The sequence below is a fragment of the Sinohyriopsis cumingii genome, chromosome 8 (assembly GCF_028554795.1).
Source record: "Sinohyriopsis cumingii isolate HCF-2022 chromosome 8, ASM2855479v2, whole genome shotgun sequence".
Taxonomy (NCBI): Eukaryota; Metazoa; Mollusca; class Bivalvia; order Unionida; family Unionidae; genus Sinohyriopsis; species Sinohyriopsis cumingii.
In genome coordinates this window covers 13,781,563-13,800,648 of record NC_142968.1, presented here as the reverse complement: position 1 = coordinate 13,800,648, position 19,086 = coordinate 13,781,563, and the positions used below count along the sequence as shown (strand labels likewise).

Below are 19,086 nucleotides of genomic sequence, written 5' to 3'. Positions count from 1 at the left end.
AGCCTCAATGGAAATTTAACATGGGAATATGGGACTGTATAGCCTCAAGGGAAATTTAACATGGGGAGAAATGTTACTTTGTACTATTTCCTCAAGGGGAATTGAACATGGTGTGACTGTATAGCGTCATGAGAAATTGAACATTAAAAAAAAAAAAAAAAAAAAAATTAGGCATGAAAGTGAATGTCTTTTCGAGGTATAGAAGTGGCCCTGAAAAGGGCCTTTGGTTTTATGTTAACATACCATACTGTTAACATAGATGGCACTGTTTAGGTCTCCTTCTTTTCCATAAACTCTGTCACACTTCTATACCGTAAATGAGAACCCTCTTTAAACAACCTTGTCTTTCTACGTAGATTCTTCTTTTCCACACACATGTATACGTCATCTTGACAATAGACCACGAGGATCGGACATACATGGGTAAGTCCGTTCTAAACATCATTGAAGAGACGAGAGTAGAGGATTCTACGTCGGTCCACATCTTGCTGACGAGAACAGGTGAAGGAATGCAGCAAACTGCGGTTATTTATAAGGAAAGGGAGGATCGAAACGGATTGAGTTCATTGACCAATCCAAACACGCGTTAGAAAATTTTCAGTCACCATTTGTCCAATCGGAAGAGAGCAGTCCGTGACGTCATATTCCCTATATAGAGGCACTAGCGTTTGTGCGCAGTCAATCCATACGACACAGTTAGCATAAACATGACGGAAACTCAGAAGACAATGAATTGGGATGCACCGGCCGTGGAGACTACCCAAGTGAACCCGGACTTACTTCCAGAAGAGGTAAATTGGAATTTTGTGGATTTTCTTTCGCAAGAATTTGTTCCGGAACCAGTACCTTCACCACCTTCTCCTTCTTTACCACACGGGGAGAATTTTAAACAGAGACAGAAAAAAGAATTGGAGAAATTTATACAAAGCAAAAGGAAGCGGAACAAGCTTTTCTCCTACAACAGCAAGAAGAGGTAAGAAAGAAACAACAAGAAGAAGCAGCAAAGAAACAAGAGGGTGAAAATCAAACGGTTACGGTACTGTTAGACATTTTAGCGGAGTTAAGAAGTCTGAAACAAATGTATCAGACTTCTTTATTACGACAGAAGAGAAAAAGGCCTTCCCGAGCTAAACAACCCAACCCTGTGACAACACCTACCATACCACCCTTAGTGGTTTCTACCAAATCATCGACAGTACGCAGTCCAGAAGTAGGCCTTAGCCGTGGCAAAGGCTTAAGGCAGTTAAAGTTGATTGCTTCCTAAGTTTGTTGTTTAAAACCAACAAATACTCCAAAGGCCCTTTTCAGGGCCACACAGTTCTCTCGAAAAGAGATATTTCAATTACCAACATCAATTAAAACTGAAAAACCCCTTTTTTACCCCTATAGTACCTATGAATGGTTGAGTGTTTGAGTGTAGATTCTTATTCTAAAAATCGAAACCAAGAGACATTTACTTTTTATAGACTGTCTATTCCGGTACAAATTTTACAATCCAAATCACAACACAACATAACACTTTAAAAAGTTCATAGGCTTCTTCTTTCTCTGTCTTCACTCTCTCTTTTTTTTAAAATGTCTTCACTTTCACAGCTTTTTCCTCCTCTTCATCCTCACTTTCTTCCCTTCTTTTTTTTCTCCTGTTTCTGTTTCTTCACCTGTATGCTTTCTTTCTCTTCCTCCTCTCCATAACTCCCCTCTTCTTCTTCTTGTTCCTGTTGTTTCTTAGGGCAATCAGGAGACCAGTGTCCTTTTTCTTGACAATGATAACAGGTATCTTGACTTTTGTCTCTTTTAACCCCTGTTTTATTTTTTTGACGGTCTGGACACTCTGAAGACCAGTGTCCTTTATTCTTACAGATATAGCAAGTATATTGACTTTTATCTCGAAAGGAGGGTGAGTAGTGCGTCGGCTGGTCTGAAGAAAATTTTCTGATGACCCCTCGCATGCTCTGATGAAAAGTTCGATCTGTGTAGTCTCGTCCATTGTTCTGCTCGGTTTGAGAGTGAAATGAATAGTGGAAGGACAAGACACACACCCTTTATATATGCTAGTCTGCTTTGGATATAAAGTGACCCATGGTGTTTAAACTTTAGTCATTTGACTTTTTGCAGTCAAGATGAAACGATCCAATTGATTTGTGAAGAAAGGAGAAGAAAGTAAGACAAAGAAACGTGATCTATCGCCTCGTACCATTGCTGAAGTCTTGCCACACATTCATGCCAGTGATTTTCAAGAGGACATGAGTGAACCAGAATCCAAACCCAGAGAGTCTACACCTAATCAAAGTTCACCAGTCAACCCTGAAAACTACTATCACATTCTAGAGACGGAAAAGCGCTCCTCTAGAAAATTTAGAACCACGGCTTACACTTACAGGGTGAAGTTTAAAGATTTCAAGGCCGACGTACCCTTGGAGAAAGCACCACATTCAAGCGACAATGTGAAGACAAAGAATACGATCGCTTGAGACTTTCCATAGAACACGACGGTTTGAAATCCCCTGTTTAGATTGAGTTTAGCAGTCCCGCAGAATTGACCCCTTCCAAAGTCATGGACAAGATTCAACACGTGCAACAATCCAATGACCAGTTTGACATCACCGATGGAAAATCGACACTGTCCATTACCCACGTCTCTCCTCCTCAAGGGACTGGACAACGCAAAAAGGCGTTATTGGTGAACGGCCTTCGCAGCATTAAGCGTAGCCTCGTTCAAATTCACAATTCTCAGGACCAGATGTGTCTAGCCAGGGCTATCGTGGTGGGACGAACCTATGCCAACAAGAACGACACGGTAGAATGGAAAAGAGCCTGGAAAACTATTCGACAATCGGGTCGAGCCAAACAACGAAATGAAGCAGAACTCCTGTTATAACAAGCCGGTCTGTCAAAAGACACACCCTGTGGCATTCCTGAAATGCAAAAATTACAAGATATCCTAGCTCACGCTACACCTTGAAAGTGCACTCTCAAGAAGTGCGCGGACCTCTGTTCTTTAGAGGCCAAGATTTTAAAGATGGAAAATACATTCATCTCTATCATCACGATGAACATTTCGATACCATTACCGGTATTACCACATTACCGGTATTACCGCATTCCTGGGATATGGTTATTACTGTGAAAAATGTGACTATGGCTATAACAATGGAGACTATGGCTAGAGCAACACAAACATTGAGGATCGAAATGCTCAGGATGTTTGGCTTCTCAACCCTGTCTGGACAAAGGACAAGAAAGAGTGCATTGTCCTACTTGTCTGCGCATGTTTGTAAGCCCTGCCTGTTACCAACAACATCTGAAGACACACGGTTCACAGCAGAAATGTACTTGTCAACTCCTGAGATTGTGCCCTACGCGTGGACAAGGCATATGTACCAATACAGCCAAGGCACACGTATGTCGACGAAAGAAAAGTGTCACATTTGTCACCAAATCGTGGACTTGGAACACCAATGCTACATGCAAAAATACCAACCCCAACAAGAGAAAGATGATGGTCACAAGAAGAAGAAGAAAGGCAATTTTATCTTTTTCGATTTCGAATGCATGCAAGAGACCGGTATTCACATTCCTAATTTCTGCGTGGCTCATTGAGCGTGTGAGAAGTGCATTCAAGAACCTATCTTCAGTTATTGCCCTCACTGTAGCAAGATTCCTGGAGGACGTGACAAAATCTTTCGGGGACCAAACACGCTAGCCGATTTTGCCCGATGGGTCTTAGACCCGATCGACAAGACGTGGAGACAAGAGGACATCGAACGCTACGGAGATTGTCCTCGTCATGCCACGGTGATGGCTCACAATTTCTCCGGATACGATGGACAGTTTCTTTTGAGATACTATACGGAACAAGGCACCGAGCGTCCTAAAGTCACTTTGAACGGAGCCAAAATCATTTTCATGCAAGTGGGACAAGTACAGTTTAAAGATTCGATGAGTTACTTGGCCATGCCTTTGAGTCGAATGCCTAAAACGTTTGGAATGACAGAAATGGCTAAAGGATACTTTCCTGACTTTTTCAGTACCGAAGCAAATCAACACGCCGTTCTACCCCATTTGCATGAGGCTCACTATTACGACCCCGACAACATGTGTACCGAACAACGAGAAGCTTTCTACGATTGGTACCAGGCTCACGCCTCGGACCGTTTTGACTTTCAGGAAGAAATGCTAAAGTATTGTCGTTCCGGCGTGGACATTTTACGGCGTTGCTGTGGAAAATTTCGAGAACTGTTCATGGAACACGGAGAGGTCGATCCTTTGAAATGAGCTTGCACCATTGCCAAAGCATGTTCCTTGGTCTACCGACAACGATTCATGCCTGAAAACACTGTGGCTGTCATCAGTCCTCAAACGACCAACTATGTCAATTCCCGCAACGGTGGGGTCGAAAAGACCATCGGCACGTATTCGGTCGATGGCTGGGACTTAGAAAACCCCAAGATCGTGTACGAGTTTAACGGTTGCTTGTTTCACGGATGTCCCGTCTGCTACCCTGATCGTGGCACTAAAATTCAGTTTTTACATCGAACCATGGAAGACTTGTACCAGGACACTTGTCAGCGGCGCTTGAAGTTAGAACAGCAGGGATACCAAGTGGTGAAAATGTGGGAACACGAATACGATCACCGTTTGAAAATCGATCCCGAGTTTAAACGCATCGTGGAAATTTACCAATTTATGGACCCCCTGAACCCGAGAGATGGTTTGTACGGAGGAAGAACCAATGACACATGTTTGCTGTACCAAGCCGACGAAGAGAAAGGAGAAGAAATCAAATACTTAGATGTGTGTTCTCTGTATCCCTACGTGTGTAAATATTGTCGTTTTCCTGCAGGACACCAACGATTGCTAACGGAACACATCGACCTGAAAAACATTCGACAATACGAAGGTCTGATCAAGTGCAGATTTTACCTCCCACGGACTTGTACCATCCCGTGTTACCTCACCATTGCCAAGGTAAGCTGATGTTTCCCTTGTGCCGTACTTGTGCCGAAACGTGCAACCAAGACCAGCCTTGTCAGCACACCCAGGAAGAACGCACCTTGACACGGAAGTGGGTTAGCGTGGAATGGTTCAAAGCTCTGGACATGGGATACCAACTGTTAGAAGTGTACGAAATTTGTCACTTTCCCAAGACACAACAATACCACAAGGGTGACCAAACTCAGAAAGGCATTTTCGTCGACTACGTGGATGCCTTTTTGAAACTGAAGCAAGAAGCCAGTGGCTATCCTTCCTGGTGTCACACTCCCGAGGACCAAAAGACATTCAAAGAGAAATACTGGGCACAAGAAGGCATCCCTTTAGATCACATCGAGAAAAACGAAGGCAGGCGATCGTTTGCCAGGGTGATCTTAAATTGCTTGTGGGGTAAAATAGCACAACGACCGTGTTTACCCAAGACGGAGTATTTGACAGAACCTTCCCGCTACTTTCAGATGATTCACGACAAAACCAAATACATGAAACATGTAGACGTCGTTCGCGAGAATTTGATCCTTATCAATTACGAAGAAGATCTGGACTTTGTAGAAGCCGACGCATTTGGAAATGTCATCATTGCGGCTTACGTGACAGCTCATGCTCGCTTGAAATTGTACGATGCTTTAGAACTGTTAGGGGAACGCGTCCTGTACTTTGACACAGACAGTTGGATCTACATCGAGCGCACGGGTCAACATCACCCTAACATCGAAGGAGACCGTTTAGGAGCCTGGACAGACGAGCACCCCGACGACAAGATTCTAAGTTTCGCGAGTGGCGGTCCTAAAAGTTACGGCTACGAATACCTGGACAAACAAGAAGAAGTGCACACGGTGTATAAAGTGAAAGGATTGACTCTGAATTATCGTACCAGTCGAGTGGTAAACTTTGGCGTATTGAAAGAAGCCTTGCAATCTGGAGAAAATGAAAAATTTAAAGTGACTACCTTCCAACCAAACAAGATTGTACGTTTACCCACTCACCAAATCGGCAGTCGACCCTTGGAAAAAGTCTATCAAATTGTGTACCAGAAGCGAGTGCGTCTTCCCAATCACTTCACTTTACCGTATGGACACGTCGGTATTGGTCTGTATATAAAAAGGGACAATGTCCAAGATCAATTGTTCATTGTGACTACCAAGACCAAGCGAACAAGATGTCCTCTTTCAGAGAAACACAAAATACTTTCAGACAGGAACAATTCAAGTTTGGGTCTCTGAAGTGGAGTGCGATTGTGAGCCTTGCGATGTGGGCGATGCTGTACGCTGTGACCTTAGCGATGCCGTAAAACATCATGGGAACTTTGTTCTCACTACCCCTATCATGGAAAGTGATGCTGTACGTGTCAAACCTGATGGATGCGAAAGCGATGCTACTCGTCCTCTTGGACACTTTACTGGGTTTCATTTTAAATGTGGATGTCCACCTTCACGTCTACCACCCTACGGGTGTTATCCAGTCCCGAGCAAACTCCTATCGATGTCACCCTGCCCTCATCGAAACGAACCTGTGAAAGACGAATATTCGTTCCCTGTGCGTTTGTCTGAATATTGCGACTTTGAAAATCGTCTTCAGTTGTTTAAAGGAAAATGGCCTAAGTATCTGGGAGGACCGACCCCCGAAGAATTAGCCAGAGCCGGATTTTACTACTTGGGCGAAGGGGATAAAGTCAAGTGCTTCAGTTGCGGTGTGTCACTTCATTACTGGGAACCACAAGATTCGTCTTACCTGGAACATGCTCGATGGTCACCGAATTGTCATTACTTACCCTAAGTGGGACCGAGACATTGAAGTAACTTACCATGTCGTTGAAGAAACCAGATTGGCTAGGAGTCAGATGTTAGACATCACCGAGACCAGTATTTAAACTTCATTTCAAAAATGATATTGAATCATTACCTAAAGAACTACAAAAAGTTTGGCAGGGAGAAATCTCAATGGGTGACTGTAGAACTTTTGTGCCGAGAAATTCACAAGAGGAAAGTGAAAAAACTCAACCAGTGAGTTAGATTTCTCTGGATCAAGGGTGCATTCATCCTATTATACCGCTTTAGACCGTTTACATTGCAAGATTTCAGTGACATTCTTGGACGTTACCCTGAATGGCAGTGGCCAGAAATTACTCGTTATGTGGATTACTTTTGCTCTAGGAGAAGATTGTAAATTCAATTGTACTGACTGACCTATTCATGGATACTTTACAAGAGAACATTCGTGCTTTGCCTGCGTGAGTTGAGAGAACGCATTTACCAAGAACTGGTCAAAATACAAGTGAAACGTAAAGAACAATTGCATCCGTTACGTCACCGGTGTTTGAATCATTGGTACCTGAATGCAATACAAGGACTGATTCAGTTGAAAGTGTTCCATTGGACAGACATTCATCAACGGCCCCTTGGTTTAAAAAAAGGATTGGTTTGGTATTGATGATTCTATGTACTACATTGTAAACTTACTGCATCGAATTCTAGAGGAAGAGTTAGACTTACCAACTTCTTTTACACAATGTCAACTTAGTGAAAGAGGAAACTTCTGAACGAATTGTGATGTGCAAATTAGTGACTAAACCATTTAGATTCGACACTGAAGTAAAACCATGTCCGTGCAAACAGTACATTTCTTGGGTCAGACAAAAGAGGATTTAGTATGACCTATTCATGGATACTTTACAAGAGAACATTCGTGTCTTGCCTGTGGAGCTGAGAGAACGCATTTACCGAGAACTGGTCAAAATACAAGTGAAACGTAAAGAACAAATGCATCCGTTACGTCACCGGTGTTTGAACCACTGGTACCTGAATGGTATAAGAGAACTGATTCGTAATAAATTGTTTCAGTGGTCAGATCTTGTTCAATACTTCGAAAACACGAATGATCCACGTGTTCGTGATTTTGGTTACTTCGAGATTCACCTACTGCAACGAATTGAGGAAGAAAAGTTGAAGGATTACAATCATCTTTTATGCAACATCTGTTTAGTGGAAGAGGAAACGTTTGAACGAATTCTGGACTGTAGGTTACAGTTTGGAGCATTTAGATTCCCAACTGGAGAACCAAGATCTCTGGGTAGAAAGTACATGTATTGCTTCCGAAAAAAAAGAGAGTATAAAAACAGGTTGCTATGCCAAGGCTTTCATCACAAGTGATTGAACAGATTCCGTGGAAGGAACTCAATCACCATATTCAAACCGTGGATCATTACCATCAATTATTACAAGAACTGTTTCCGTTCAATTTGGGTCGACAAGTGGTGTGTATCTTATTGACTTGTTTTCTAGGATTTCGTTTACCAGCCGATTCCTTGTGGGCTCTTTACGAACAGTACTTACCACCCGAATGGCTTTAAATGTTCACGAAAGACTCATTTTGCTCAAAGCCTTGCGTTTTCATCTGGATACGTTTCGTCCGTTACGGGAAAAAAGATTCGTCAACTTTTAGCCACCGAAAACGTGTATGACGATGTGTGTGTAACTTGTAACTTACACCCTCATTGGACAGATGTACGTGCCTGGAAAAAATGGGGTTTTGAGGCTTGGACCCAAGTAGTGGCCCAGTATGCTCGAGAGTTGTGATCCTTCCTTTCAACGTCCAAAGAAAAAAGTCACTTTTCAACCTGTGTTAGTGACAGTACCAGAGGAAGAACCCGTCACCTAGGACAGAACTGCCGTGGACATTCCTGAAAGACCCTTTCAGGAGGACACTTGTGTGACCTTATCCCCTGTTGAACTGGTCAGAACATTACCCAAAACATGTTGTAAGAAACTTGTATCTATTTCACTTTGATCGTTTTCATGTGCATTTTATCGTTGTACTTAAGCCTTTGGCTTTTATGTATTTTAGTCTTTAAAACATCAATAAACGTGTCCTGAAAAAAGTATAAAAACTCTTGTCTTGTCTGTTTTCGTGTCACAAGTGACATTCCTGAAACTATGGCTACCTCTGTTGTCTCTGCTCTCTCTTCCTCCACTTTCATAGTCATCGACGAACACTTAGATCGTGCCAGTTGGGAGGCTTTGTATCTTCGCCATCCCTTTAACATGCTCATTGCTGGACCTAGCGGTTCAGGCAAAACCGAATTTGTCAAACGTTTGATCGAACATAAACATCATTTGATCGATCGTCCACCTCAACGCATCGTGTGGTGTTGCAAAGAGTGGCAATTGGCGTAGTACAGCCTCTTGCGAGAAAGTCAAGGCGATTCCATCGTGTTTGTGGAAGGCATTCCTAAAGAAGACGACGGCATCGTGTCTGACTCCCGTCAAACCCATTTGGTCGTTTTTGACGACATGTTAGGAGAAGACGAAGAAGAAATTAAACTTTGGTTTACGCGCAAAGGGCATCATTGTAATGCCAGTGTCATTTACATCACTCAAAGTTTGTTTCAACAAAGTAAAGCCCATCGCATCTTCAGTCTCAATTCTCATTACGTGGTTTTGTTTAAAAGCCCTCGAGATAAATCGCAAGTGCAAGTCTTAGCCAAACAGTTAGGAACGCCTTGGCTTACTCAGGCGTACGACGATGCCACTCAAACTCCACTCGCCTATTTATTCGTCGATATGAAACCTACTACCCCTGATGATTTGCGATTTCGTACCCAATTGTTTCACCACTGGTGTCAAGACGGAGGGCCTGTCCTGTACACGTCTCCGTCCTCGACTTAACCCAAAAAAATCTATAACAACCTTAGACACTTTTCGTCTGTCTCACACAGTTTGAACGTGACTTCCCTTCAGTCTCATCTTCCCGTCAAATTGATTCGTGCCTTGTATGGCATCAGTCGCAAAAAAAATCCACAAATACGGGTTCGTGTCTTAGAAGCCAGTCTCAAAGAAGTCTTACGATGGTTCACGGTGACAGCACGTCAATTACTGCAAGGGATCATTCAGATTCCTCATCAAACCAAACGCTTTTTTGATCGAAACAAAGTCGCTTTGATCTAACTGGCCGATCCCCGCATCGACACTCAAACCAAAAACAAATCAGTTTGAAACCTGAAGGAAGCGGTACTCTAGGAGGTGTCATCATTCGCTCTCTCTTAAGATGGGATCCTAATGCTCCCAAAGTTCTCCCCAAGAAAAAAGTCAAACGAAGCCCCAAGAAGAAAAAGAGCCACGGTGTCAAGACCAGGTCCCCAAGGAGACCCGTTTCTCCCAGAACTTCTCCAGTGGCGGGACCCTCCTCTTTCCGGTCACCACCCCGGAAAAAGAAAAGCCCCCAGAAAAAGAAACAGAGAAGTCCTCCGAAAAAGAAAAGCCCATACAAAACTAGTCGCAAGAGAGGAACTTCGGCCAGGACGCAACCTTTCACTCGCAAACCACGACCTGCAACGGCGGTGACCGCGTCTCCGGTAGCCTCAGGTTCATCCACTTCTCCGTTGATGACACCAAGAACTGAGAAGTACTTGGAGACGTTGATAACACCAAGAACTTCTCCAGTGGCAGGACCCTCCTCTTTAGTGGCAGTGGTAGCTGCTCACAAAGTACCTACTCCCAAAATCAAAGTCCAAGAGAGATCGGGCAGAGTTTACTGGATTTGTCCAAGCAAGAACTGGCTCGATGTAGTCCTTTACGTACCCCTGCACGACGTGTCATGCCTGTCCTCAAGTTGATACGACGTAAGGACAATCAGTGGCGACGCATTCCAGTATAAAAGTAGGGGTATCAGTGAACTCCCAAAAAGATGTCACCTCAAACAAGTGCACACCGTCACTATCGTCAAAAAAGAAAGAGACAAAGACAGGCTTGTCATCCGACAAAGCGCTTAGCCAAGCATCGACGTTACCCTAAGAAAAGATACAGTCGTTCAAAGAAAAAGAGAAGTCGCCAAAGAGGATGATTCCTTGGCGATTTTGGAAAACACATCGTCACCTTTATGACGAAGCGATAGTCAACACAAAAAAAACAACAGATAAAAGGACGTGTGCAGAGACATCAACGTTAGTGTATTTTTGGTGAATGTCCTGGAACCCACAAGTAAAAGATGTCACCCCTTCCCCCCCAAGAAAATATTCCTATTCTAAACCCCAAGGAAAGAAAAGAAAAGGACTGCCTCCTCGTTTAGTCAAACATGGGGACATGTTATCTGTCCTGTACAAAGCTTCTCCACCCCTACGAGAAAAAAAACTAATTCAAACGGCCTCCAGAGAGGTCATCGATACCGTGCGCGAATGTTGTTTGAACGTCTTGAAAGGCACGATCACTGTGTCCAAGCATCAGAAACAATGCTTAGGCAAACATCGTCACGTTCTTCGCAAAATGGTTCAAAAGAAAATCCCCATTCATCAAAAGAAGAAGATGCTGGTTCAACGCAGAGGAATTTTACCCCTCTTGTTAGGCCCATTACTGAAAGGAATCTTATGAACCATGTTGGGAGGACTGGTGGGAGCAGGATAAAAAGGACCTGTGAAGTCCCAAGATCTCAGACGTAACCCTTGACATTCAATGGAAGGACGAAAACTAGCTTTAGTGCCTTACAAACGATGGATCAAATACCATCGTTGGCAAGAACAACGGACCCCGCATTTACCTCCCAATTCCAATTTGAGCGAGATGTCCCAGTTACAACACGAATTGCAGTCCTTGATGGATCGCCAAGATTTGTCCGAAACAGAAAAATCGCAAAAGTACGGTCAACTCTTGCAACAACTGCAACTCTTTCACCAAAAAGCTTTAGACGAAACAGCTCTTCCCACTCTGAAATATTTTAAGACCTTGATGAAAAGTCCATCCCCCACACCACCACCACCACTACTACTACCAGTGACCAAGACAGAAAAAGGAGAAGAAGAAGAAGAAGCGTTTCAAACTCCACCAGAAAAACTACGCAAGTTAACAACACCACCTACGTCCAGAATTGGATGGATTAAAAAGATGATGACCAGCCCTTCTTCATCAGAAGAGAAAAAGAAGGTGAAGACAGAAGTGACGCAAGAACCAATATCCCCTGTTCAGACATCCTTCTCTTCGACACCTATCGCTGGTCGCACACGCAAAGCATTACAAACCAGGTAAATACCCCACGAGAAAAAGAGTAGCATCCTCAAAGAGTGGGTGCCTTATTAACAAACAAAATGGAAAAGGTGTTAGCCAGCATTTACTACGACCCATCCCATCCTGCAGGTTACGGAGGGGTTCAAAAATTGTATCGTGCTGTCAAAACTATACTAAAAAGTCTCCGTTTACCTGAGGTACAACGATGGTTACAAGAACAAGCTACCTACACTTTACACAAACCCATTCGACGCAAGTTTTCCAGAAGTCGCGCCCAATTGGAAGGCATCGATCATCAATGGCAAGCGGATTTAGCCGATGTTTCTCATTTGACCAGCTACAATCGCGGCTACAAATATTTGTTTTGTGTCATCGACGTCTTTTCCAAATTTGCCTGGGTCGTGCCTTTGACTTCCAAATCAAGCAGTGAGTTAGTGCGAGCCCTGCAACGGGTGTTGAAAGAAAGTGGTCGTCACCGTCTTCGATGGCAAACTGGCAAAGGTACCGAATTTCTGAACCAAGCTTTCCAAAAAGAATTAAAGAAACGTGACATTCATTTTTTTTACCACCGAGAATCCTGAAACCAAAGCTAGCGTCGTGGAACGTTTTCAACGCACTTTAAAAGAACGCATGTGGAGATATTTTACGCATCACCACGCTCTAAAGTGCATCGACATCTTACCGCACCTGGTGCAAGCATACAACCAATCTTACCATCGAAGCATTGGACGTGCCCCACAAGAGGTGACTCCCGATAACGAAGTGCTGGTTTCTGATCGTCTGTTTGGTACGTCCCCGACGGGGGCTGTCCCCAAGAAAAGTGGAGTGTTGGTCGTAGGAGATTGGGTGCGCATTGGCAAAACCAAACGCACTTTCGACAACTGGACGACCGAATTATTTCGTGTCACTGAACGAGTACATGGCCGTCATCCTGCCGTCTATAAACTGGAAGACATGAGCGGAGAAGTGTTAAAAGAAACGTTTTATTTGCCCGAGTTACAACGTGTCACCAAAAAAGAAGACGACGTGTACGACATCGAAAGCATTCTCGAACGCAGAACCCGTAAAGTGGGCAAACGACGTGTCAAAGAAGTCAAAGTACGTTGGAAAGGATATCCACCCAGTTTTGATTCTTGGATCGACGCTTCGCAAGTCATCGACTATAAAAAGAAGTGACCATCATGCCCTTTCACACAGACTCAGCTACTGCGACCACTCCTTCACCCAGTTCTTCTCTGTAAGATTTACAGAAAGAACCCTTGTGGGTGTGGTGTGGAGAACGTGTGCCTAAAACGCAAATCGTCTTTTTCTGCCAAATCTTTGTGGTGCATTGTGTCATCGGTGCAGCCATTGCCAATTTGAGTTTGCAACAAGGAGACAAACAATTGTGGACCATTTTATTGAGCAGTTGCATTGGTTACCTGCTTCCCAATCCCTCCCTGAAATTCTCCTCGAACGGGAACCTTGTGTACAGTGCCAGTGCCAGTCACCACTCCAACAACATTAACAACCCCATTTTAGGTGGAGACACTCCTCTGACTTCCTGTAACCCCTCGGACAGCCACAGAACTCTGGAATTATGAGTCACACTAACCAATTTTACTTAACCTTACCCAGTGACAGTTCCATGGATGTGTTTCCCAACAACACTTTGTGCTGTTACACGGCCAAATTACCTCAGACCATCCAATTAGATCACGAAGCCCATTGGGAAGTGGCTTTAGTAGAAATCATTCACCCAACACAAATCAAAAACATCACCGAAAAGCAAAACACTAGCGAGTCAGGCATTCCTACTTCCCTGAAGCCACAGAAAGGACAAGGCAGAAAAAGACGACGAAGAAAACACCCTTTCACCAGACTTCACACTTCTAAAGCTAGAAAGACAAAGAAAAGAAGAACCGTTCGAGACTTAGAAGTTTTTGATTATTAAATTATTGAGAAACAGAAAAATGATGGACCGAGAGTCTTGCGCCTGTTCCAAGTCGGAACTGGATCTGTTTGCCATGCCACCCATTATGATGACCATGCAAGAATCTCAGTGGGTGGAATTTCACCCTGTCTCTTCTTTGACGGATTTCGCTCCCATCGAGTTTGAAATCAAAGGACAGCCCGAGGATTACATCGATCTGAATAGCAGTTACCTGTACTTGAAAGTGAAAGTGATCGACACGAGCACAGATGGTCCCGATATCAAGGACGATGATGAAGTAGCCCCCGTCAATAACTTCATGTATTCCTTGTTCAGTGGAGTGGACTTGTACTTGAATAACAAACTAGTCAGTAGCAGCATCGATACTTACCCTTACCGTGCCTACCTGGAAAATCTCTCGACGTACGGAATAGACGTTAAGGACACTCATCTCAGCCTGCGTGCTATGGAAACCAGACGATGCGAACGATTTTGACAAAATAGGTAATGACAATGATGGATTTGAACATCGACGAAACAAAACCAAAGGTCCAAACAAACATTTAGAACTGATGGAGCGTTTGCATTTGGACATGTGGTTGCAAGAGAAGTATTGGCTAAACGGGGTGGATGTCCGCCTGAGACTGAATCGTAGCAGTGTCGCTTTCCATTTGATGGCTGCAAAAGATGCTTACAAAACCAAAATCGAACAAGCCAGACTCTACGTACGCCGTGTGGAAGTGTTACCTAAAGTGGGAAACGACATCATCACACGTTGAGCAGAACGACCGCCAAGTATCCGATACGACGTGTGGAAGTGAAAGCCTTCACCATTCCCAAGGGTCAGCGATCCATGATCGAAGATCATCTGTTCCAAGGACAGTTACCCAAACGTTTAATCCTTGGTATCGTCGAGAATGCAGCCTTCAACGGAGCTTTGGAAAAAAATCCTTTCAACTTTCATCACTTTGGCGTATCCAAACTCGAAGTCAGTCGCGATGGCAAGACCTTGTGTACTCGGCCTTTCGAACCTGACTTTGACAAGAAGAATTACTTGAGATCGTATTTGTCCCTGTACGAAGCCACGGGACAGTTAGGAACCAACACCAGTCATGGCATTACGTACGAAGAATATGATGGAGGCTACGCTTTGTGGGCTTTTGATTTCACTCCAGACCAATGCAGCGACGAGGGTCATTTCCACCCTATAAAATCAGGCCAGATTCGAGTGGAACTTCAGTTTAAAAGCGGGTTGGAGGAGACAGTGAACGTCATCCTGTATGAAGACTTTGATAAGACGATAGTAGTCAACAGTTTGAGAAAAGTCATTCTAGACGATTAGAAGTCATGGAAGACTGTTATCCCTCTTTACCTAGTGGAGAAACTTTGGACATGGAATGTGAGGAGACCATGGAAGAAGAATCCCAAGACAAAGACGAAGAAGTCATCATGATGAAGTCGAGATGGCCAGAACAAGAAGCCCATTTAGTCTCCTGTTTTGCTACAGTCCTGGGAGATAAAATGAAACAATTGATCAAAAAAGATTGTTATGGATGTCAAAACGATCATCCCAGTCAAATTCAACACGATACATGTCTGATGCTGAGTCAAGAAGAAAAATTGGACGAGTATCTGGAAAAAGCTTGGAGTCTCATCGAGATAGAATTCGTGTTTGATCAGTGGTATAAAGGCTTGCGTAAATATTCTTCTCCTCCATTAACGCCTCTGGAGATCCGTCGCATCGAAACTCTCGTGAACCAGGGTCCGAAGTCGGAGCTCGTACCCCTTTACTTGACAGACATTTTCCAAGAGAAAATCAGGATCGAATTGATCACATATTATCACCTGTGAAGAAAAAAAAACAACACAAACATGGATACCTGGGAACTTTATTACCTTTTGAACCACAGTTCGTACAGTGCTTCTTGGAATCCTGTCGTATGTGCTAAAGATGAACTCTCTCATCGCAAACCTCAAGAACATCAAGCTTATGTGATCAACACGGACGACAGTCATCTCCCAGGAACCCACTGGGTTGTTGTTGTTGTTGTTGCTGCTCTCTCTGCTGTTTCTGAAGTCTGTACGTCTCCGTCAATTCTTCTTTCTCCCTCTTAATTTCTTCTCTGAAGAGCTTACTTACTTAAAGACAAGTGGAATAAAGAAAGAAAGGATAAGGAAAACTTAAAGAAACAGGCAGAGTTTGAGAGGTTAAATAATAATTGGATTTCAGATACAGGCCAAGTTCAGAGCGTTGGGCCATCCTGACTGTTTACCAGAGTCAGAAATAAAGAAGAAGAAAGGATTATTAGGAAAGATAAGGGGGTGGATGAAGAACTGGAGAAAATAGAAGAAGAAGAAGAAGAAACCCAAAGGCCCTTTTCAGGGCCACTTCTATACCTCAAAAAGACATTACCTTTCATGCCTAATTTTTTTTTTAAATGTTCAATTTCCCTTGACGCTATACAGTTCCACCGTGTTCAGTTCCCCTTGAGGCCATATAATCCCACCATGTTCAATTCCCCTTGAGGCCATAGTACAAAGTAGCATTTCTTCCCATGCTAAATTTCCCTTGAGGCTATACAGTCCCATATTCCCATGTTAAATTTTCCTTGAGGAAATAGTACAAAGTAGCATTTCTCCCCATGTTCAATTTCCCTTGAGGCTATACAGTCCCATATTCCCATGTTAAATTTCCCTTGAGGCTATAAGGCATCCAAAATTTCTCCATGTTAAATTTTCATAGAGACTATAAGGCAAACCTACTATTTTAACATGAAAGTCCCCTTGAGGCTACATAGTCCCTATTTACTACTTTCATCCATTGTATATTTGGTCTGCTCTTCAACTGATTCAGGATTCTGAAAACACCATACTATAATATAGCCTACATATGTACACTCTTTATAGATCAACAGTTTTGCCAGTCTTTATTCCAAGCTTTTCTCGATAATAACATAGATCATCTTACTGTTCTTGATTTGATCCATGTCTCGGATTAACTTGTAAACTTGTACCATTTCACTAGGATATCTTGTGTCTGAACTTAAAAGTTTTCGCAAATGGCCATTGCCTCAAGTACACAATTATATAATGAAGAAATTATGTAATCGTGGTGGACACGCAATCATATTTTGTAAGCCTTTAGTATGGTGGTAAGTTATATAATCACATACATATGACAGAATATACATAGTTACATAATTTGTAAAGTATTTTCCCTTAGCTTCAAGGCCAAATATATACACTATGCTGTTTTTGTGATGACCTCATCAGATTTATTACAAAGTAAATTTCATACGATGGGTATTCATAATGGTACTTTGGAAAAAACTTAAAGCTTAATTCTGAGCATTTTAGATATTTTAATTAAAAATGGAATTCATCTTCCATTTCTCCGCTGTCACATAAATAAAGTAATCAACATGTCCAATCGACATTTTTTGTCTGCCTGTAAATATATGAATAGAATGCTCTCATAAGTTAGGGAGAGCGTATAGCCGTCTTATTTCGTTATTTTAAGCTACATATAAGTATTTGGCAAATTCCATAGGAATTCTTTAATGGGGTTGATCCATTTACTTCTTCGTGCTATCCTTCAGTTTACAATCCATTAACTGTTGTCATAATTGCACAATATATAAATCAACATTTTCAATATTCCGTGATATCATCATAAAACCAAACCAATACTTACAAAGTAGCTCTCTAAATTACGTTGCCCAAGTTATTATCTCATTATCATCCAGTGACTTTAACATCATGTAGCATTTTCTGGTATATCTATAGCTAGGCATAAGCACACAATTTACACCAATATTTTATATATCTAATATAATAATAAATATACATACTGTAACGTCCACATTTACCAAGAGCTGCTATGTTTTAAGATTGTCTTCCAAAAGACAAATAAAATTTACAGATCTGTTGATGGAATTTCTCTACAGGGTTTCTATTCTGGTATCCCCAAATCTATGGTGAATAGAGGAGAATGACCTTAATACGAACATCAAATAATTTTAACAATTTAAATAATTCTGACTGGAACTAAAGCTTTATTAGCTTGTATAAAAAGTCTTTCAACTGCTTTTGAACTATTCAATCTGCTTGAAATCGTCACTCCCAAATAGTTCTAATACATTAACATTGTGATATTCCCGTTACGATAAGTCCACTTTGCAGACTTCTTAAGTCTACCACTTTTTAAAAACAATGATATTTGTCTTATCCATGTTCCAGTAAGACCCCATTTTATACCAAACAGCTCGACTAAGTCTGTCATTCTTTGTAATTCTAAAACAATATCAGCAAAAATACACAAGTCAGGAGCATAAAGTAACAGAATCATATTTTGTAATTCACGGTTAAGAAAAATTCCAGTTTCACCATTTTCATTTCATTATTGGTAATAAATCATTTACAAACAAAAGGAAAAGGAGAAGACTTAATATTCAACCTTGTCTACTCAAGCTTACATTCAAAATATTGACTTGGTTGATCAGGAGAAGACTTTACAACTGATTTGATACATGAGAATATTGTTTCAGATCGCCATCATCCTACCATCACCTTTTTTGATAATGCTTACCACAGCATATCTCTATCCTCTGAATCTAATGCCTCTTTAAAATCGACACACAAGCAATAGAATCTTGCTCTTGGTTTCCTTGAATATTTTTGTTCCGAAGATTGCAATATAAAAATAGTACCTACTGTCGAACAATCCAGTGTCGAATCACGACAGTTTTTCATGTATCTTTTCATAGTTGATAGCCCAAGTATTAAGTCTTTCGTTTAAAATTGTAGTAACTACTTTACTGCAAGTACCTGGTAAATGATTTATTACCAAAGCACAAACAGTAAAAATCGAATGACCTCTCCGCTCCACAATTATGTTCATCAGGATAATGCACATTAATGTCCATTTTATAATTTTCTTTTTCTTTCAAGAAAGAACAATTGCGAAATTGTGGCACTATCGTAGAAAGAGCAAAGCATCTGGAAGGGTTCTGAACGGTATGTTCTGACATCATTAATCTTAGTGGATTTTTCCGAACGTTTACCAGCATACACATAAACGATGCCTAAAAACAAAATTCTGATGTCAGCTAAAAGAGTACCGGAATCTACTATATATGACTACGCCATCTCTGAGGATTTTAGAGATAACATTTCTTTCCACAGCGAGTT

General features: G+C 42.1%; 1 protein-coding gene across 2 annotated transcripts in view; it reads left to right on the top strand.

Moving 5' to 3' along the window:
- Positions 1–19,086, top strand: part of LOC149793007 (uncharacterized) — a 79,747-nt gene that overhangs the window by 39,640 nt on the left and 21,021 nt on the right. For both annotated transcript variants that reach the window (XM_089966883.1, XM_089966884.1), the window contains one exon: positions 18,847–19,086. This exon is cut by the window's right edge and continues 403 nt beyond it. In XM_089966883.1, the coding sequence (XP_089823009.1) occupies positions 18,977–19,086 (110 nt within the window). In that variant the 5' untranslated portion in view covers positions 18,847–18,976. The remainder of the gene's footprint in view (positions 1–18,846) is intronic.